Source organism: Henckelia pumila, chromosome 1 (genome assembly GCF_033568475.1).
Source record: "Henckelia pumila isolate YLH828 chromosome 1, ASM3356847v2, whole genome shotgun sequence".
Lineage (NCBI taxonomy): Eukaryota > Viridiplantae > Streptophyta > Magnoliopsida > Lamiales > Gesneriaceae > Henckelia > Henckelia pumila.
Window position 1 is genome coordinate 64785887 of NC_133120.1, and position 23297 is coordinate 64809183.

General features: G+C 35.8%; 1 protein-coding gene across 2 annotated transcripts in view; it reads right to left on the minus strand.

Moving 5' to 3' along the window:
* LOC140891712 (cellulose synthase-like protein G2) overlaps window positions 1-23297 on the minus strand; it is a 40735-nt gene that overhangs the window by 13608 nt on the left and 3830 nt on the right. Inside the window, exon 3 of one of the 2 annotated variants that reach the window (XM_073300326.1) lies at window positions 542-670. The exons of the other annotated variant lie outside the window; for it this stretch is intronic. Coding sequence (XP_073156427.1) covers window positions 542-670 — 129 coding nt within the window. The remainder of the gene's footprint in view (window positions 1-541; window positions 671-23297) is intronic. 2 annotated transcript variants of the gene reach the window in all.

Consider the following 23297-nt stretch of genomic DNA (forward strand, 5'->3'; position numbering starts at 1 on the left):
GAGAATATGGACCGATTTATAAATATATCGACTTGACGATAAGATACCTCCCCGATAAATCAAACAAGGTAGCTGACGTTTTAAATCGTAAAAACATGAGAATGGTAATCCTAGTCTCACTCTCAACACAACCATGCCTACAAGAAACCGTCAAGATAAATAAAGACCGAGACACTTCTATAAAAAAACTTAAGGAGCAAGTAAAAGAAGGAAAGACACTGGATCCCTAAATAGATTGAGATGGAGTCCTATGGATGAGAGGATGATTGTGTGTACCCGACATCGACAACCTTCGACAAACTCATATTAATTAGCTATATACCAAACTCAATTTTATTGGTCCAAATATTTATTACCATTAACACAAAAAAAAAGAGATTAAAAGTGAAAAATATAGAAGACCAAAATCTCAAAAAACAATCTCATAGTAGCAAAATTGCTGTTTTTTCCTTTTTAAAAAAAAATTATTTCATTTCCTGTTCATATTTGAATCATTTTTTCTTAATTGAACACAAGTTGTGTAAGTTTACAGAAAACTTACCAGAATGTTTAAAGCGCCGGCTTTGAAATGGTGGGGATGAGAAGGACTTTTCTCTCTAGCTACATAAGCAAGAAGCGGCATATCTTCTTGATTTGCATCCTTCCAACTTGAATTTATGTCTTGCATCACCTGTTAATATAAAAAGAAAATAGAATCTTTTCAAAATTATTTTCCTTCAAATTATAAATTATTTCTATAATATTTTGTTTTTGTCTAACTAGAGGAACAAAATCCAAATCGTGCTGATTTATATGACTAGTTTGTTAATTTTCCTTATTAATTATAATACGAATTTCAACAATCACAAATCTAATGTATTTGTATTCTCTACATTAGGTATTTATATTGCCCTATTTCACATGCTAACAATGAAATTTGTGGAGATAAAGTTATTGATTTTTATTATTTTACTGCTACTATATGTAAATTGAATCAGAATTTAAATTTCATCCTATATAAAATATTTTTAGAACTATACATGATCTTAATTGAAACATGTTAATTTTAATGTTCATTATCTTGTTTTGATCTTTTTGCACTATTCATATTCTAATATCTTAAGATGTTGGTATTTTGATATGGTTGTTAATTTAAATCTAGTGTTCTCTTTTAGTTGGTTTTGGAGATATTTTATGCTTGATTTTGAGATATTTCCAGTTCTTAATTTTAGGATTGATAAGGCTTATCTTGATTCATCTATATTTGATATTTATTGACTAGTGATGAACAAATATTGAATAGGTGTTTAATTAGGCCCGTGTTACTAATTTTCTAAACTCTATAATTGACAATGATAAAATGAAATCAAGATTTTTTTTAATTGGTGATGAAGATTTCTTAAAGATACATGCATGTTAATTCCTATATTATTCTGATAAGATACCAGTTGTGAGACGTGAACTTGAAGAATAAAACATCAACTGTTTAGTTTTTCTTGTGACAACTACTACATAAGCTATTATTTCTGTGTTTGAGATTTCAATTTCTAGTGGTGCAAACACATTCAAAATTTTGTGAATTCATTCATTGGGAGAGGAAGCTGACATTCACATGAGAGAACAATCTTCAATATCGAAGGGAGTTCGATCGAAGCGGAGTTGAAGATGAGTGGTGCTTGCTAGGTTAAGTCTACTGAACGTGTTCGTCATATATTTTTCATTAGAAAAGATGGAGTTTTTTTAAGTTTGATTAACTCCTTGTATGAGTGTAACATTTTTTATGTTTGGCGGATTTTCTTGATATCTGGGCATTACTCTATAGAATAGATATGTTGACTAAACTATGTTAAAATCCTTGTGTCATCTTGTTCTTTATTTTATTGTTCATTAACACAATAAATAAACATAAAGAACAAATCCATAATACTGCAAGATAACGTATTTTTATTATCAAAGAGGTTCACTATTTTATTTCTTATTGGAATCCTGGATTTTTTTAATTATTTTTAGGCATGGATCTTGGAGGAGAAAGTAGTCATATCACCAAGCCCACACTTTTGGATGACACTGACTACTTGTATTGGAAGGCTAGGATGAGAGCGTTCATTAAATCAATTTATGAAGAAACCTCGCGATCAATGTGACTTGCTGGACACCCCCAATGAAAAAGCATGAGGAAGGAAAATAGACGTCTCATAAAACTGACAAATATAGCACCGAAGAATAACACTGGGGATTCGCAAATGCATCATTGAATTCCACATTCACTACAGTGGATGCAAATCAGTTCAAGATTATTTCCATTTCTGAATCAGAAAGAAATGCTCGAAAATATCCTAGAAACAACTTATGACGGCATTGTGAAAGTCAAATTTTTGAAACCGCAAATTTTGGCCACTCAGTTTGAGGATCTCAAGATAAAAGAATATTAGACCATGAAGGGATTCAATACCTAAAATGTGACAGTACAAACCAAACATTTACTTTAGGTAAAAAAAAATCATATGCTAAACTTGTACAGAAGATGTTACGCTCACTCCCAAGATGAATTGATGTAAAGTGGTTGTCATGGAAGAAGCAGTGGACATAGATGCGATGAGGCTAGATGAACTGATGGGATCATTATTCAGTTACAAATTGAATTTTGAGCAAAAAAAAAAAAAGAAAAGGCATGAAAATTTCTCCGAAATTCAACACATAATCACCGCGAAAGTAATATGCCAAAAAATGATGACAAATTGGTTGAATACTTTTCTTTAATTTCTAAGAATTATTCGAAAGTCATGATAATGATGAAATATCAAGGTAATCTTCAAATTTCTCTAGTACTAAATAGTCTTCTAACTTTCAGAATTTCTGAAAGACAAGGAGGATAGAGTTGTAGGTGAAGGACAGAACAATCCAAAAATAATACCAGTTTTCGAGGCTTGATCGAATGTGCACAGTATTCAGAGATTTCCTAAAGTCTCATTGAGATTCAATCGACAATTTTGGGTTCAAAAAATGCCTTTGTTCCAGTGGACTCTAGCAAGATTGAATGATGATTAACTAATTTTGTTCAAACATTATAAGTTGAGACCTATGGTGTTTTTGGGTTAGGAAAGTTATCATTACAAAATTTCTCATATTTATTCGATATATCATTCTCGTGAGTAATTCGACAGAATTGTAGACAGTAGCATCGCAGATTGCGGAAGAGTTAGGAAGACTTTGCAGGTATCTTATCCTTTTTACTAGTGTGGACAGAACTTGGAAAGTTAAGAATTTGACAGAATCAGTATTTCCTATGAGTAAATGTTACTAGTATTCTTGATTGAATCCGTAGACAATAATCTAACATTGGAAGTTAGATGACATCAGCTGATTTCGATTTTTAGTACCAGACTTTGTACTAATAGAATTGTGATTCCAGTAGTTGAGACGAAATGTTTTAGCCATTATAAGGGCCTGTGTTTTTTAACTCATTATCAGGTGAATCTTGTAAGATGTTACAGCATTAGTGTAGTTGCTAAGGTTTGGTACTTCCGATGAAGGATGTAGCACTCAAGTTAGATAGACTCCACAGGCAGTGACTATCATTGCAAGGAGAGACTTTTGTATTACTTTTCAGTATTGTAGATAACACTACTCAAATATTTCAATTGATAAAGATCAATTACATGAACAAGGGAGTGATACTTGTTGAGTGCTAGGATAATTCCATTACTCAGATTTGTCAGGAAACAGATGTTAGATTTCCTAATTCAGTTATTTGCATGGTTGATCACAGATTATGGGTACAATTAGTTTTGATCCAGTGTGATATTCAATACTAGAATTAGTGGTAGTTCCGTCTATGCAGCAACAACAAGTACAATTCGAATTGGATATCAATTTGATAGAATGGTAGTCCCTATCACAGCTTTTAGCCACAATTGATGGTCAGATGTTTATAACCTCAGTGATTGGTTGCAGTACGGTATTGATGTGTTGATATTGTCTTATATTTATTTGAGTTAATTTGTATTATTAGGAGAATTTACATTGATTAAATGCATTGTATAGTTCATAATTATTGTTTTTGGTTTGATTTAGGAGAAGAAGGAGAATGAGCAAAAGGTAGATGAATTTGAGAGGAAAAGATGGAAAAGCTATTGCGCAAAAATGAATTACGGAGCAACAATGATAAAAAATTTTTATTGTTCATGTTTGAGAGATCCTAACCCGATCTCCACCGTTCAAAATGAAGATAAAGATATTTTGAAGCTTTTGTCCAAATTTCAACTTGATCCGATGGCTAGATCTTGATTTATGAATTTTTCAAAAACGCTGCGCGCTGAGAGGGAGTATAAACGGACCCATTAACGGAGGTGGCCCGAGGTCCGGACATGTCACGAGAAAAAAAATTTTTGAGGCAGAGAAACTCTCGCTCGATCGGTAGTTTCTTACCGATCGAGCGAGATGAAAATTCGGCGAATTATACTTTAATTAGGAAACTTTTTTGGGAAGGACTCTATACTTTAAATATCATCTAGAACCTGAATTTAATGATTTTTTGACGGCTGAAGAGTAGAGAATAGGTCTTGGCGGTTAGGTTTTATCTTTCTTGTTCTTAGATTTAATTTCTTCTTCAATTCTTCTAAGTTCTAATTTTTGGTAGAGGAAGACAAACCCTTTGAAGTTTATTTATTTTGTGAGATTTTGATTTTCATTGTTTGATTTTTATTTGAGTATCAAGAGTTGTTTGGAATTGATTGTCATGCTTGTGTGTTTGATTATTGGATTGATCACCTGATGATTTTTCATACAATCTAAAGCTAAATTAAATATCAAATCCGTAATTGTTTGATCCCCCTAATTTGCGAAGCAACTGCGATTAATAATTTTCGCTAGTGAATTTGTTAATTCGTGGGAACATCTCTTGACTAAATTAAATACAACCGTTTGTGTTTTTTTTGTTTAGTTTCATCAATTTCAATAGTTTGAATGCTACCTTGAATTTAAATCTCAATCGCTTGTATTTTGGTTAATTCATTGGTAATGGTTAATTTAGAACGCTTGTATCTAATTAACTAAAATTAAGGTGATATAGAAATTAAATTTCCAATGATGAATATTCAACGAGAGTTAATTATTTTTAGGGAGCCGATGATCGAGTGAATAACTTCAAGGGTGTAATCGACCGATACCAAGACTTGTTTTAATTAATTGTTCGTTATTATTTTATTGCATGCTAGTGATAAAATTTATTTTATTTGCTTTTAATTTTAGTTAGTTAATTCCAAAGTCCAAAAATCCCCTCTTATTTATTTTTAGTACTTTTTAAGAACACAAATAAATTTTACTTTTCTCGTGGGAACGATCCCTACTCTCGCTACTGCATGTTTATTAAGTTAATATGAGTTGGGTTAATTTGGGCGTGACACGACTAAGCGCTACCAAATTTTGGCGCCATTGCCGGAGAAGGCGTTTAATTTATTTGTGTTTTTTTTTATTTTATTCACCATTTTCTAATCTGTTTGTGCAAGAATTCTTATGGTGTAATACTTCGAGATGTCAAATCGACAAGTGTTCACAAGTTTTATACAGCAATACGGAGAGTCATTCTACGCAGCATGCGATAGATTCAATGATTTGGCAACCATCTTCCGGTATCATAATTTTTCTAATTATTCTCTCCTTACATTTTTTTCTTGATGTTTTGGATGCAGTAACAAGAAGATGGGTAATTGATGGAGCCTTCCCAACTGGTAGTTCACTATTTTGTCGAGATGATGATAGTATGATACATCTGTTGGATGATATGGCAGAATTTGACTATTATCGGTATTGAGATCTTACACCACAGTTATGGAGCCACCAATACCCACGAGATATTCAATACCCGGATTTTACAGACAAAACCATTCGAGCTTCAAAAAGAGGAGGGAAGTTGTTCTCAATTGATCTTACATCCGCTAGGGGATATAATGAACAAGTTTGTGGCATCGACTAAGGCAGCTATAGAAGATCTAATCAATTCTGGATGCCACCTTGTGGAGAAAATAGAGAATATCAAGAGATCAATCCTCCATAAATACCAAGAACAGGAAGTGAAGAAAGATGCTCAAGCAGTGACCAACCCAATTTGGTTCAATGATGATGACTCAGAGAACCAGGATTGGGAGCGCGAATCAAATCCTATTGAAGATTTAGAGGTGTTTGAGTCTTCTCTTCTTATTGAACCTCAGTTGGAAGATGTTCTGGAAGAAATAGTGTATAATGAAAATATGTTGCCACTCAAGTTTGAGGATGACGGAGTTCAAGAGTCTATCGATTTGAGCTCATCGATAGTTTATCATATACACATTTCCAATATCCTTTCCTTCTATCAATACCAGTTTCAAAATATGTTGGCTTCCGAGAGCCCACAGAGATGTTCTCTTCCCATGTTTACTAGCTACTATGGAGTGTTGTTGAGGTGACGAGCTTAAACTTTATACATCCAGCCAAGCTTGAGGGTACGTGGAACAAAGACCCATTTGTGGTGTCATATGACACTTATTTTGGGCGTCAGCCGCTCTTTGAGGAGTGTTTCTGAGGGTCAAGCTGAAGACTGAAAATCAGGCGCTGCTTGGGAGGCAACCCAAGGGGAGTATTTTCTTCCATATCTTTTATTTTATTTGTTTTTTTTTTTACTTTTTATTTAGTGTTATTTTTACTTACATTGGGGAAAATGTAAGATCTTAAGTATGGGGGAGAGGACTTAGCCATTAATTGAGAGGATGAGGCGATTTTAGACAAAAAAAAATTTTTTGTGCTCATAGTTAAGGATGAATATGACTGTTGAAATTCACTAGCCTATGATGATGAACTTTTGTTAAAAAATTGTTTTTGTGAAAATTTTTCATCTTGATTGGACATGAGAACCATAGGTTGAATTGTGAATAATCTTAAGCACACATGTTAGACCAGTGAAATGTAGCAAAATAATTGATGATGTTTGTATCTGTTGGACCATTGCACGACAATATGTGTTTGTTGAACTTGATAGTGTCTTTTGAGTTCTAATGATTTTTATGACATTGCATGTATGATCTTGGGCGCACCTGCTAATACTTTTTAATGAAAATTTTAGAGAAAAATAAAGTTGGCTCCATCCGGGTTATGAACAAGAGATTGAAATCCTAGTCGCCTTGTTCTTGACTAAGTATGCGGAATCAATGGGGTTAAAATTTAAAATTTTTGGAAATCAATAACAATTTCATCCGGGCCTGGAAAGCTATTGAAATTCTTATCACTTTTCCATGGCTAAGTTTGCGGGTTCAATGGGATTGATGCTCCATTTGGGCTATAGACGAGGGGATTGAAATTCTAATCCTATCACAGTTATAGCCAAGTTTGCGGGTAATTATTGGGGCTTAAGAAAACCGGGTGAAAAATCCGAAGGTGCGTAATAAATCTCAAGAAAGTCGTGTTTTTGTTTAGGGATTGTTGGGAGGAAGGAGCCCTTGATTGTGATACTCACACTGATTTTTCATAGGTCGTTAAGCAGTCGTAAAACAGATTCTTTTGAAGTTGCATGTAATTGGAATAACATGACACGCACACATGTTCACACTTGACTGATGGTGTATTATGGGAAATCGAGAGTGTTTGTAATTTTGTTTTGTATGTTGGAACTTCTCTGAGGCTGTTATGTCCATAATTCATCCTTGCTCATGTTTTTTTGTGTTCATATTGTTTTTATATGTCTTTCTTGAGGGCAAGTAAGGTTTAAATACTATAGGGGAGTTTGATGTGGAAATATTGTATTATATTTATTTGAGTTAATTTGCATGATTAGGAGAATTTAGATTGATTAAATGCATTGTATAGTTCATAATTATTGTTTTTGATTTGATTTAGGAGAAGAAGGAGAATGAGCAAAAGGTAGATGAATTTGAGAGGAAAAGATAGAAAAGATATTGCGCAAGAATGAATTATGAAGCAGCAATGATAAAAAAATTATTTTTGATGTTTGAGAGATCCAATTCCGATCTCCACCGTTCAAAATGAATTCAAGATGTTTTGAAGTTTCTGTCCAAATTTCAGCTTCATTCGATGGCTAGATCTTGAGATATGAAATTTTCAAAAATGTTGCGCGCTGAGAGGAAGTATGCACGGACCCATGCATGGAGGAGGCCCGGGGTCCATACATGTCGCGAGAAAAATTTATTTTTGAGGCAGAGAAACTCTCGCTCGATCGGTAGTTTCTTACCGATCGAGCGAGATGAAAATTCGGAGAATTATATTTTAATTATAAAACTTTCTTAGGAAGGACTCTATACTTTAAATATCATCTAAAACCCGAATTTAATGATCTTTTGACGGCGGAAGAGTAAAGAATAGGTCTTGGCTATTTTATCTTCATTGTTCTTAGATTTAATTTCTTCTTCAATTGTTCTTAGTTTTAATTCTTGGTAGAGGAAGACAAACCCTTTGAATTTTATTTATTTCGTGAGATTTTGATTTTCATTGTTTGTTTTTTATTTGGGTATCAAGATTTGTTTGGAATTTATTGTCATGCTTGTGTGTTTGATTATTGGATTGATCACCTGATGATTTTTCATACAATCTAAAGCTAAATTAAATATCAAATCCGTAATTGTTTGATCCCTCTAATTTGCAAAGAAACTGCGATTAATAATTTCCGCTTGTGAATTTGTTAATTCGTAGGAACATCTCTTGACTAGATTAAATACAACCGCTTGTGTTTGTGTTGTTTAGTTTCATCAATTTCACTAGTTTGAATGCTACCTTGAATTTAAATCTCAATCACTTGTATTTTGGTTAATTCATTGGTAAGAGTTAATTTAGAACGCTTGTGTCTAATTAACTAAAATTAAGGTGATATAGAAATTAAATTTCCAATGATGAATATTCAATGAGAGTTAATTATTTTTAGGGAGTCGATGATCGAGTGAATAACATTAAGGGTGACGTGGACCGATACCAAGACTTGTTTTAATTAATTGTTTCGTTATTATTTTAATATTGCATGCTACGATAAAATTTATTTTATTTGCTTTTAATTTTAGTTAGTTAATTCCAAAATCCAAAAATTCCCTTTTATTTATTTTCAGTACTTTTTAAGAACACAAATAAATTTCACTTTTTTTGTGGGATTGATCCCTACTCTTGTTACTGCATGTTTGTTAAGTTAATCTGAGTTGGGTTAATTTGGGCGTGACACGACTAAGCGCTACCAAATTTTGGCGCCATGTCGGGGAAGGCGTTTAATTTATTTGTGTTTTTGTTTTTATTTTATTCACCGTTTCTAATCTGTTTGTGCAAGAATTCTTAGGGTGTAATACTTCGAGATGTCAAATCGACAAGTGTTCACAAGTTTTATCCAGAAAACGGAGAGCCATTCTACGCAGCATGGGATAGATTCAATGATTTGGCAACCAGCTTCCGGTATCATGATTTTTCTAACTATTCTCTCCTTACATTTGTTCTTGATGGTTTGGATGCAGTAACAAGAATATGGGTAATTGATGGAGCTTTCCTAACTGGAAGTCCACTATTTTGTCGAGATGATGATAATATGATACATCTGTTCGATGATATGGCAGAATTTGACTATTATCGGTATTTGGATCTTACTCCACAGTTATGGAGCCACCAATACCCACGAGATATTCAATACCCGAATTTTACATACCAACCATTCGAGCTTCAAAAATAGGAGAGAAGTTGTTCTCAATTGATCTTACATCCGCTAGAGGATATAATGAGCATGTTTGGGGCATCGACTAAGGCAGCTATAGAAGATCTAATCAATTCTAGATGCCACCTTGTGGAGAAAATATAGAATATCAAGAGATCAATCCTTCATGAACACCAAGAATAGGAAGTGAGGTAAGATACTCAATCAGTGACCAACCCAATTTGGTTCGATGATGATGACTTAGAGAACCAGGATTGGGAGTGCGAATCAAATCCTGCTGAATATTTAGAGGTGTTTGAGTCTTTTCTTCTTATTGAACCTCAGTCGGAAGATGTTTTGGAAGAAATAGTGTATAATGGAAATATGTTGTCACTCAAGTTTGAGGATGACGGAGTTCAAGAGTACATCGATTTGAGCTCATCGATAGTATTATCATACACACATTCCCAAGATCCTTTCCTTCTATCAATACCAGTTTCAAAACATGTTGGCTTCCGAGAGCCCACAGAGATGTTATCTTCCCATGTTTGCCAGCTACTATGGAGTGTTGTTGAGGTGACGAGCTTAAACTTTATACATCCAGCCAAGCTTGAGGGTACATGGAACAAAGACCCATTTGTGGTGTCATATCACACTTATTTTGGGCGTCAGCAGCTCTTTGAGGAGTGCTTCTGAGGGTCAAGCTAAAGACTGAAAAATCAGGCGCTGCTTTGGAGGCAACCCAAGGGGAGTATTTTCTTCCATATCTTTTATTTTATTTGTTTCTTTTTACTTTTTATTTAGTGTTATTTTTACTTACATTGGGGAAAATTTAAGATCTTAAGTATTAGGGAGAGGACTTAGCCAGTCATTGAGAGGATGTAGCCGGTTTTAGAGAAAAAAAAATTTTTAGAGCTCATAGTTAGCGATGAATATGACTGTTGAAATTCACTAGCCTATGATGATGAAGTTTTGTTAAAAAATTGTTTTTGTGATAATTTTTCCTCTTGATTGGACATGAGAACCGTAGGTTGAATTGTGAATAATCTTAAGCACACATGTTAGACCAGTGAAATGTAGCGAAATAATTGATGATGTTTGTATCTGTTGGACCATTGCATGAAAATAGGTGTTTTTTGATCTTGATAGTGTCTTTTGAGTTCTAATGATTTTTATGACCTTGCATGTACGATCTTGGGCACACCTGTTAAAACTTTTTAATGAAAAGTTTTGAGAAAAATAAATTTGGCTCCATCCGGGTTATGAACAAGGGATTGAAATCCTAGTCGCCTTGTTCTTGACTAATTATACGAAATCAATGGGGCTAAAATTTAAAATTTTTAGAAATCAATAACAATTCCATCCGGGCCTGGAAATCTATTGAAATTCTAATCACTTTTTCATGGCTATGTTTTCGGGTTCAATGGGATTGATGCTCCATCCGGGCTATAGAAGAGAGGATTGAAATTCTAATCCTATCACAGTTATATCTAAGTTTGCGGGTAATTATTGGGGCTTAAGAAAATCGGGTGCAAAATCCGGAGGTGAATAATAAATCTCTAGAAAGTCGTGTTTTTGTTTAGGGATTGTTGGGAGGAAGGAGCCCTTGATTGTGATACTCACACTGATTTGTCATAGGTCGTTAAGCAGTTGTAAAACACATTCTTTTGAAGTTGCTTGTAATTGGAATAACATGACACACACACACACATTCACGCTTGACTGATGGTGTATTATGGAAAATCGAGAGTGTTAGTAATTTTGTTTTGTATGTTGGAACTTCTCTGAGGCTGTTATGTCTATAATTCATCCTTGCTCATGTTTTTTTGTGTTCATATTGTTTTTATATGTCTTTCTTGATGGCAAGTAAGGTTTAAATACAATAGGGGAGTTTGATGTGGTGATATTGTATTATATTTATTTGAGTTAATTTGCATGATTAGGAGAATTTACATTGATTAAATGCATTGTATAGTTCATAATTATTGTTTTTGTTTGATTTAGGAGAAGAAGGAGAATGAGCAAAAGGTAGATGAATTTGAGAGGAAGAAAAGCTATTGCGCAAGAATGAATTACGGAGCAGCAATGAAAAAAAAAATTATTTTTGATGTTTTAGAGATCCAAATCCGATCTCCATCATTCAAAATGAATTCAAGATGTTTTTAAGATGTTGTCCAAATTTCAGCTCAATCCGATGGATAGATATTGAGATATGAATTTTTCAAAAACGCTGCGCGCTGAGAGGAAGTATGCACGGACCCATGCACATAGGTGGCCCGGGGTCTGAACTTGTCGCGAGATAAATTTATTTTTGAGACAGAGAAACTCTCGCTCGATCGGTAGTTTCTTACCGATCGAGCGAGATGAAAATTTGGCGAATTATATTTTAATTAGGAAATTTTTTTGGGAAGGACTCTATACTTTAAATATCATGTAGAACCCAAATTTAATGATCTTTTGACGGCTGAAGAGTAGAAAATAGGTCTTGGCGGCTAGGTTTTATCTTCCTTAGATTTAATTTTTTCTTCAATTCTTCTAAGTTTTAATTCTTGGTAGAGGAAGACAAACTCTTTGAAGTTTATTTATTTCGTGAGTTTTTGATTTTCATTGTTTGATTTTTATTTGAGTATCAAGATTTGTTTGGAATTGATTGTCATGTTTGTATGTTTGATTATTGGATTGATCACCTGATGATTTTTCATACAATCTAAAACTAAATTAAATATCAAATCCGTAATTATTTGATCCCTCTATTTTGAGAAGCAACTGCGATTAATAATTTCCGCTTGTGAATTTGTTAATTTGTAGGAATATCTCTTGACTAGATTAAATACAACTGCTTGCGTTTGTGTTGTTTAGTTTCATCAATTTCACTGGTTTGAATGCTACCTTGAATTTAAATCTCAATCGCTTGTATTTTGGTTAATTCATTGGTAAGGGTTAATTTAGAACGCTTGTGTCTAATTAACTAAAATTAAGGTGATATAGAAATTAAATTTCCAATAATGAATATTCAATGAGAGTTAATTATTTTTAGGGAGTTGATGATCGAGTGAATAACTTCAAGGGTGTAGTCGACCGATACTAAGGCTTGTTTTAATTAATTGTTTCGTTATTATTTTAATATTGCATGCTAGTGATAAAATTTATTTTATTTGCTTTTAATTTTAGTTAGTTAATTCCAAAATCCAAAAATTCCCTTTTATTTATTTTCAGTACTTTTTAAGAACACAAATAAATTTCATTTTCCTCGTGGGAACGATCCCTACTCTCGCTACTGCATGTTTATTATGTTAATCTGAGTTGGGTTAATTTGGGCGTGACACGACTAAGCGCTACTAGGTATCTAGAGTGATAAAATTGGCTGGTTTTGGTCCAGATATTAGACATGTTGTTATGGATCTCAGTATTAGATTGATGACATGTAAGAGTTATTTTTTCTTAGTAGCTCGATAGTATGTCCAGGTAAGACCTAGACCGTATTTCGAAGACAAAATCCTTTTAAGGTGGGGAAAATGTAGTAACCCGAATCTCATTTTATGAGTTTAAATGATTTAAAGTGATTAAGAGATTTTAATACGATTAATCGGACCAATAAATCGACTCCTGGATGTTAGAAAATGGTCCAAGAGTTAAAGTTGGCTCGGGTAGTTCGAAAGGTTCGAACATGGACTAGTGTGAGATCAGAAGGTTTGAAGATATCGGTTCAAGCGATTCAATTCATAAGCTAAGCGTGACATCAGAACCACCGAACGTAAGATTGAAATTTTTGAAGAGTTAGGTCATGCGCACTAGTGACGTGCCGCCAGCATTTTGACAAGACATCACATGCATGAGCTCGAAACGTCCGAAGGGTAGGATCGGAGCTTCCAAAAAGGGAAGTTCAGCACATGGAAGACAAACCAAGGATCGGAGCTTCCGAACCCTTGCCTATAAATAGGCGACGAGATTCTCATATTTGGTATGTGTTTGGAGGTGTTTCAAAATATTTTAGTTTATATTCTTAGGGTTTTAGCCTTATACTCGAGGGTCTGAACCTTCAAAATCATAGGGCTGACGACGGACCCAGGTATAGTTCGAGATCTATATTAGTATTAGAGAGTATTTATTAGCTTAGTTAAGACTTATAGACCAGTATTAGTGATATGATATTATCATGACTTGTATGCTTGGACTGTGATACTTGTACATCTAGGCCAGTTGATTGAGGTATGTAAGTACTGACTGAGATACCCAGCGAGTATGCATGCTTATATATTACATATTATGTGTCATGATACATGTTTTATTGTTTTGATATATATTATGCTACACATGCATATTCATGTTGAGCCGAGACTCTTTTGAGATAGCCTTTGTAGTAGGGACGCTCAGCCCTGTATTTGTTATTGTCCGACACCAGGAAACGCCGTGTTGATGGGGACTGATACTACGGTGGTTTGATGAGTGTGTGGATTTACCCAGCAGAGTTGACCCCAGATGATATTACATACTCATTGGCGCCTAGACTGAGCAGATATTGTAAACACCTGTACTCAATCATTTGCATGCATCATACTAGATTTGTATACTCGTGTTTTATGTTCTGAGTGTAGTTTCTCACCACCATGTTGTTGTATTTGTTGGACACCCACTCGCCGGGGCAGGTATGCAAGAGGTCCAAGAGCAACAGTAGTGGTTAGTCGGTGATAAGGGCCTAGTAGCAGGGGTCGTCGTTGGTTTCTAAGTTAAGCTTTTATTTGGTATATAATTTTATTCCAGTTGTTTTCTTCTTAGTTGCTAGTAACTCTGATTAAGTTTTTTGATTATTATTACTGCATGTTTAAGAATCTGGTTAGTAAGTGATCCACGTAGGGTCACTACATGTTCTACTTGGCAGACTAGGTTGATCTTCACCCAGTTGTGAGAGTCCAGTCGAGTAATGTCCCGTTGAGAACTCATCCAGTTCAGTTGCTCAAGATCAGTTGAGTAATTCTGTTCAGTATGGTTTTTGAATTCAGGTATTTTGTTTAACACCAAACTAAATAATTGATTTCCCAACACAACTTGTGTCTCTATAGAGAAGGCGTGCATAGATTTCTGGTAGGGCTTTGAGAATGAAATAAGGTTCATGAACTATACATGGGATTTCCTCTGTCAACTGAAATGCCAAGGAGGGATTGGGTTCGAAAAACTGGAAATTTTTAATCAGGCCATATTAGCAAGCAGGTTTCGAGAATTATCCAAAATCCAACATCATTGGTGGCGAGAGTATTAAAGCTCGATATTTCATGCATATGTATATTATGAAAGCGTTCCTTGGAATTAAACCCTAGTATATTTGGCAATCTTTATTTTGGAGTGAGGAACTGGTGGAGGAGGGGTTGTTTTGGCATAATGGTGATGGAGCAACATTGGACATATTTCGTGATAGATGGGTTCTTTTTTGCGTGGCAAACTTGGTGATTGGGGTGTGAAACTGCTTGAAGGTACACAATTTAGCTCAATTTAGCTTTATCATTCATAATCATTAGTGGAACGCACATTTAATTTGAGGGGCTTGTTTGTCTTGTATAACACAGGAAATTCTAAAGATCCCATTGTCTAATGCTGCTATTGGAAATATTTGCTTCTGGAAACATTAACCAAAGGGCCGATACTCAGTGAGAAGTGTGTGCAGAATTGGTATCGGACTCTGTTATCCTCGTGCACATCAATCGAATTCTGAAGTGACACAAAATTGGTGGAAGTTCTTATGGTCATTGGCTATCCCTCTGAAGATTCGTGTTCTAGTGGTGCCTCTTTCACAACATTATTCCCATTGAAACAAACCTTCGTAAGCACCATGTGCCGGTCTTTGAGCGGTTCCTGTTATGTAATAACTTATAGGATTCAACTTTTCATGCTTTATTCGATTTCCCGGTGATGAAAATTTTTTGGAAAAATAATGAAGTGTGGAAAGAACTGAAGCAATATAGAGTCCATGACTCGACAAAACTGTATTATGCTTTAAATGCATATAAATCTCGAGTAGTAAGATTAATGTTTTAATGAATTAATTACATATCTCAAAAATTGTGTTTGATGATAACAACACTCAGTTCATTGTTATTAAAGTTTTAAATTGAAAAAATTCAGATTTTATGATTTCTGCCTGGTTTATTTTGGAAATATGAAGTACGTTCGGAAGGTCCGAACAATTCACATTGAAGTCCAGACAAGACATTCGGAGGCAACGAAGTGCGTGAGTTTGGAAGTTTCGATGGGAGATAAGAAGCTCTGAATCATTCCAACCAGAAACAATTATCTCATAAGTATTGAAATTCAAAATTTAAGAACGAGAAGGATCGGAAGCACCCAAGTTGGGATCGGAAGCTCTGATGATTGGTTTAAATATTTGTAGAAAGAAAGATGCTGAAGAAGCTGTTCGGAAGCACCGAAGGAGTTCGGCGGCTCCGAACTTGAAGTATGTGGCCGGTTTTGAAAGTTAGAATCTGGGTGGGAAAGTGCAGTTCGGAAGAACCAAAGTGGATCGGATGTTCCGATCTCTCACTTGCAGAACTCGGAAGATGGTTGCATAGGATCGGAAGTTCCGAACAGGGTTCGGAAGGGCCGAATGAAATCGTTTTTCACGACTATAAGTAGGCCATTCTAGAGTCATTGAAGACACATGATCTTCTTTCAAAGCGTTGTCTCTTGTGTCTATCAATATGTTCTTGTAAATGCAATCAATAACAGGTGATCTTGAAAGTTGTAACTCTGAAAGTTATGCTGATTTTTGTGGCTATCCTTGGTGCCCTCAAAACCAAGTAGACATGGCGAGTGCGTTGTGTAAAGACTAACTTGGAGACGTCAATGCCAAGATGATCTAATGATATCTTGGTTACTCGTTCTTAACCGAGAAGGATATACGTATATCAATCACTTTTACTGAATTTGTTTATTTATTGCACTTCTTATCTAATTTATTTTTACTATTATTTGATTGTCCACAAGTCTTCCACGTACTTTTTTATTTTACAAATTTTTCAAATTCATTTCAAAATTGCTAAAGGAGTCATAAAGCTTAATTTATTCCTGTCAAGTTCTAACAAATTAACTATGCTTGATTCTCCTACAAGGGATGATATATATGTCTATCTTGGACCTATTAACTATCGCAGTACTATCGATAATTGTAACGCCCCGTTTTTATCTTAAATGAGTTTATTTGAGTTAATCGGAGATTCCGGAGTTCAAGAGCCGACTTGATTTTGATCAGGATTTTTTTTGCAAATTTTGGATTTTTCAGGGACTAAAATGCAAATATGGAGTTTTTTAGATATTTATAGCTTGTTTTGACTTTTTATTCACTTCATCATCTTCCCTTCCATCGGTTCCTCCATTGGAGAAGAAAGAAACGACATCTCAAGCTTTCAGATTTGAGTTTCCGGTTGATCCGTCCATTGGAATTTAATTCTGAAGGCAGATTAGCTAGATCACAGCTGAGAGAGCTCTGTTATACCGTAAGTTTTTCTCCGATCAGATACGTTCTAGTTTTGGGATGTCGTTAGAATCGTTTGAGATTCGAGTATGTTGTTCTTGGCGGAGTTCTAGTCGTTTATTATTTGTCGGTTTTGAATTAGAACGTCATTCGGATTTATTATGATTTTTGGAAAATTATTCGAAAATGTGGATTTTTAGATTTTTTGGAATTGAATTGGATTGAGTAAATGATGATTGTTATGAGTTGTTTGGATTGTTATTATGCTGTCTGCGTTTCCGGTTTGATCAGATTATAGCCGTTATGCCGCCGGTTTGAATTTTGGGCTATAGTTTGGTTTGAATTGAATCGAACCGTTTTCAGTCGAGTTGGATTGTCGATATTGATATCGAGCCTTTATTACTTCTTTTACAGATTCGTTTGCAGTCCGTTGAGTTTCGAGATTTCAAGAGTTGTATCGCTTTGAAGATTGTAGCCGGTATAGTATCGACTTGCTTATTATCGTTGAATGTTAGAATGAATCTTGTTTGAGGAATCATTGTTGTTTTCAGGATTGGAGCATCGACGTTGTTGAAAAGAGGTATAAGATGACTTGGAATGAAATGGAACGAATAACTCGAATCCGACTTGATTCGAGTGTTCCGAAGAATCACATACTTGCATGTTATTTGCTTTTACTTGATTTTAGTTGATTGAGTTATGTTTGCATTGCATTCATCTTGAGTCAGAATCCTTGATTTGAACAGCGGGCAGGACGGCCTTTTTTCCTTTGATAGACGTTTTGGGGATTATATTGTGAGTGGCCTGGGTGTAGCCGTTTCACCTAGTGCTAGCATACTCCTTATAGTCGCACCAAAGTCTAGAGGATGGAGATACATAGCACCAACTTGATCGGGAGAGTCGGTGAGTTGTTTACGTGATCTCATCCTCGGGATCCCAAAAGCAAAAGCAGCAATGTTTTGATTATCCGACTAGATAATCCCAGAGTTTTAAAGACATGCATTTTATTTGGATTTGTTTTGGAATTGCATGGTTGATATATGAATATTTGGAAGTTGATGTATTTCGTTTTGAGATACTTATTTGATATTGCATGTTGTCTCTTTTACTGGGAATATTATTCTCACCGGATTATCCAGCTGTTGTCTTTGTTTGTATGTGTACTTGGCAACAGGTGGGGCAGGACCGAGTCAGAGATCGCATGGCTAGGTGGTCGAGTTGATAGAGTGAGGCCTTGTGGTTATAGAAGTCGAATATGTAATCGAACGTAGATTTTATTCGAACTCATTTTGTATCGGTTATGGAACTTAGATTGATGCATGTTCTATTAGTTTGAGATTGTATAACTCTAGAACTACCTTGTAATGTATTATGCATTTTTAGATGTGTTAGAACATGTTTAGTTATCGAACTTCGTGTTTATGTTGTATTGATTATGCGAGCCTTGTCGACATGTTATCATCACATATTCTATATTTGGAGCGGTTGTATAACTCCAGTACTTCATGCATTAATTGGAGAGTTTGGGATTGTAATGCATGATTATATTTTGTTGATATCGGACTCAAGTTTCTAACATGAAATTCTGCTGTTTTTGGCTCTGTTTCTGTCGCCGCTCGATCGGCAATATGTTGCGGATCGAGCGAGGGCAAGCTGTTCTGTCCTCTGTTTCTTTTTTTTGTGGCTCGCTCGATCTGCAAGATCTTGCGGATCGAGCGAGGGCTGCGTTTTCCGGGCAGTAACTTTGGCAAAAGTTGCTCGCTCGATCCGCAAGATCATGCGGATCGAGCGAGGCACTATTTTAAAAAAAAATTCTTTTAATTTCTTTAACCTTTGGTTATTGTTTGTTTTAGTGCTGTTTAATCTCAAGATTAGATGTTTAGAATCGAGGTCTCACATTAAGTGGTATCAGAGCGATAAGATTCTTGGACTGAATTTAGAAGTGAGCGGGGTAGATCGAGTCCGCATGAATTGATTCTCGCATGTGTTTGAGTTATTTAAATTTATTTATTTAAATACCATGCAAGCATGCTTTATTGTTGAGAATTATTTGAGTTACATGATTTTGTGATTTGAATTATAAAGCATGAATTATTTGAGATATGAACTGTATTTCACCTGTATCCGAAATTCTGAGAGGTTGCAAGGGCACCGAATTGCAGCGATTGAGATATCTTGTGTCCTAACCTTTGATTATCAGATGGGTCCTCGACGAGTTATTAATAGGAATCCACCGCCAGTTATTCCTACAACTGAGCAAGCTAGTACTGAAACGGCTGAGATGGATGCTACAGCAACGCCTATGGAAACCTTGCTGAAGAGGTTTCAGTCGTTCAATCCGCCGTTGCTGATGGGTTCAGAAAATCCAGTTGACTGTGAGAGTTGGTTGGATGATATCGATCAGTTGTTCGATTCCATCGATTACACAGATGATCATCGAATCAGGTTAGTCATTCATCAGCTTCGTGGGGTTGCTAAGAGCTGGTGGATCATGTCAAAGAAAGCAATGGAGAATAGAGGTACGAAAGTTACTTGGACTCTTTTCTAATCTAAATTTTATAAGCGGTTTTTCCCTATCTCGTACCGTAAGGATAAGGGAGCTGAGTTTGCCAATCTGAGGCAAGGGAATCTGAACATCGAAGAGTACGTAGCCAAGTTTGATAGTCTGTTGCATTTTGCACCGCTAATTGCCGGTGATGAGGAAGCTAAAGCCGACCATTTCATTAATGGCTTGAACCCTAACATCTTCACGCTGGTAAACACTGCTAGGACAGATAATTTTGCGGATGCCATGAATCACGCAAAAGGAGCAGAAGCAGGTTTGTGGAGACAGAGTGGAGGTCAGTTTGTGCCGCAGCAACAGCAAGGATAGTTTCAGGCACAACCGTTCCAATACCAGAACCAACCATCTCAGTTTCAGAATCAACCACCGAGTTCTGAAGGTGATAGCAGTGGAGGTAATAAGAAGGATTACTATCATCCGAAAGGAAAGCAGTTTAAGAAGCACGGAACCAGTTCTTCGAGCTATAGTGGTTCGAGGCAGTATGGATCGGGACAGAGTTCGGGACAGTCAGGCATGTCTTGTGCCAACTGCGGAGGTCGTCACTCCAGTGATCAGAGGTATTTTTGGAAGCTGTCATATTTGTAACCAGGCGGGGCATTTTGCGAGAACGTGTCCTCAGCGTGTTCCTCAGCAAGCTCATAGTGGAAGTTTTTTGAGACAGACAGCTCAGCCTCAGCAGCAAGCATCTACTGTTTACTCTTTCCAACCTCAGCAGCAAAATAGACAGAAAGGTAATCAGTATGCAAGCCAGCCTCCCAGACAGCAGGCACAAGTTTTTGCTCTGTCTGAGGATCCGCAGACTCAGGCTACACCCAATAATGATAGATCATGTAACGTTCGATATTGAGTTTCCCTATTCTTATTGGAATGTTAGTTACTGGCGAGTCTCTTGCCTTCTTATTGAAGAATCTGTTTATGTTTAACGTGCCTCTTTTAAATTGTTGAATCGTTCGAATTGATGAATGCTTCAGTAGTGTTGTTAACTTCTATTAACCGGATCTTTTAGAAGAATTAGTTGAGACTAGGAATTCTTATTGTTGATATCTTATCTTTTTGGAATGAGAATTGTACTGATTTTTCTGAGCTTTTGAGAATCGTATAGCAGATGTTTGTGCCGAGCAGTTGTATGTTTTTCTTCGATGTCTGAATTCTTTTGGATCGAATGGTCTTCTTCGATTGTATGATTTTATGATGGAATTTATGCCGAACAGCGATCTTTTCTTATCGAGATTTTGAGAAAGTATTCTTATTAAGTGGAATTGCGCTATAGTCTAGACGTCGAGATAGTTGAAGACGCTCAAGACTCAATGTTTGAATCTGGACTTTGAGCTCGCAGCGATCTTATTGATTAGAAGATCTGTTTTCTATTGTCTTATGAGGAAATTCGCGTGATCTGTTCTAATCTTAAGAGTTGGGGTAATTATTTTAGCAGACGGAACTGATTTGAAAGCAGAGAAGAGGATTAGATTGTATGAGATTTTGACTACGAATCTTTTCTGAGGAAATGTATGCAACAGCTGATGCTCTGAGCCGAAATATATGTTCTTATTTTATCTACTATCGGTATTTTCTTTGATCGATGATTGTTACACTTCTGTTTAGAGTTTGAAACAGATAGGAGGCCTATCAGGAAATTTGATTTTGAGCCAAATCAGAATGGGATAGAGATTATGTTCGAGGGATACATTGCGAGAGTTCTGTGATCTATTTGAGTTGAGTTATTATCTGTGTATGATTGACGATTATTAAGCTTCTATTGTTTTCCCTACGGATTGGTTCTTAGACATAATCAGATGATGGATATTCTGTCAGAATTTTGTCAGATTGTTTTGACTGTCGGATTTGGTCATTTCAGACAGAGATCTTTGTTATTCCTTTTCTTCTGGATTAGTCTCCGTAGAGGTTTTGTTATTCCAGTACATCTAAGTTCAGTTGATATCCTCAGAACGAAGAACAATCAAATCAGACGAGGCGAACCTTAGAGGAGATGCCATGAGTTGTAGTGCTCGACTTAGCACTAGTTGGCAGAATTTTTGTTTCTTGTGAAGACTTTGTACAATGTCAACTATTTGATGAGTTATTGGAGGCACTTTGCAAGACTTGTACGAGAAGAAATGAATATCTCTGTGTTTTCGAGATAATTCATGTGTCATTTGTTCTGGAACCAGAGATGAGTCGAATTGTGACTGAGCATAGAAGGATTTTCTATCGAATAGGTGTCGACTTTTGACTGACGTACTTGAAGGAGTGAGTTGAAAGACACAGTTCGTGTTGGAACCGTGTTTGATTTCGAGGACGAAATCTTTTCTTAGAGGAAGAGAATTGTAACGCCCCGTTTTTATCTTAAATGAGTTTATTTGAGTTAATCGGAGATTCCAGAGTTCAAGAGCCGATTTGATTTTGATCAGGGTCCTTTTTGCAAATTTCGGATTTTTCAGGGACTAAAATGCAAATATGGAGTTTGTTAGATATTTATAGCTTGTTTTGACTTTTTATTCACTTCATCATCTTCCCTTCCATCGGTTCCTCCATTGGAGAAGAAAGAAACGACATCTCAAGCTTTCAGATTTGAGTTTTCGGTCGATCCGTCCGTTGGAATTTAATTCTGAAAGCAAATTAGCGATCACAGCTGAGAGAGCTCTGTTATACCATAAGTTTTTCTCCGATCAGATACGTTCTAGTTTTGGGATGTCGTTAGAATCGTTTGAGATTCGAGTATGTTGTTCTTGGCGGAGTTCTAGTCGTTTATTCTCTGTCGGTTTTGAATTAGAGCGTCATTCGGATTTATTATGATTTTTGGAAAATTATTCAAAAATGTGGATTTTTAGATTTTTTGGAATTGAATTGGATTGAGTAAAGGATGATTGGTATGAGTTGTTTGGATTGTTATTATGCTGTCTGCGTTTCCGGTTTGATCAGATTATAGCCGTTATGCCGCCGGTTTGAATTTTGGGCTATAGTTTGGTTTGAATTGAATCGAACCGTTTTCAGTCGAGTTGAATTGTCGATATTGATATCGAGCCTTTATTACTTCTTTTACAGATTCGTTTGCAGTCCGTTGAGTTTTGAGATTTCAAGAGTTGTATCGGTTTGAAGATTGTAGCCGGTATAGTATCGACTTGCTTATTATCGTTGAATGTTAGAATGAATCTTGTTTGAGGAATCGTTGTTGTTTCCAGGATTGGAGCATCGACGTTGTTGAAAAGAGGTATAAGATGACTTGGAATGGAATGGAACGAATAACTCGAATCCGACTTGATTCGAATGTTCCGAAGAATCACATACTTGCATGTTATTTGCTTTTACTTGATTTTAGTTGATTGAGTTATGTTTGCATTGCATTCATCTTGAGTCAGAATCCTTGATTTGAACAGCGGGAAAGATGGCCTTTTTTCCTTTGATAGACATTTTGGGGATTATATTGTAAGTGGCCTGGGTGTAGCCGTTTCACCTAGTGCTAGCATACTCCTTATAGTCGCACCAAAGTCTAGAGGATGGAGATACGTAGCACCACCTCGATCGGGAGAGTCGGTGAATTGTTTACGTGATCTCATCCTCGGGATCCCAAAAGCAAAAGCAGCAATGTTTTGATTATCCGACTAGATAATCCTAGAGTTTTAAAGACATGCATTTCATTTGGATTT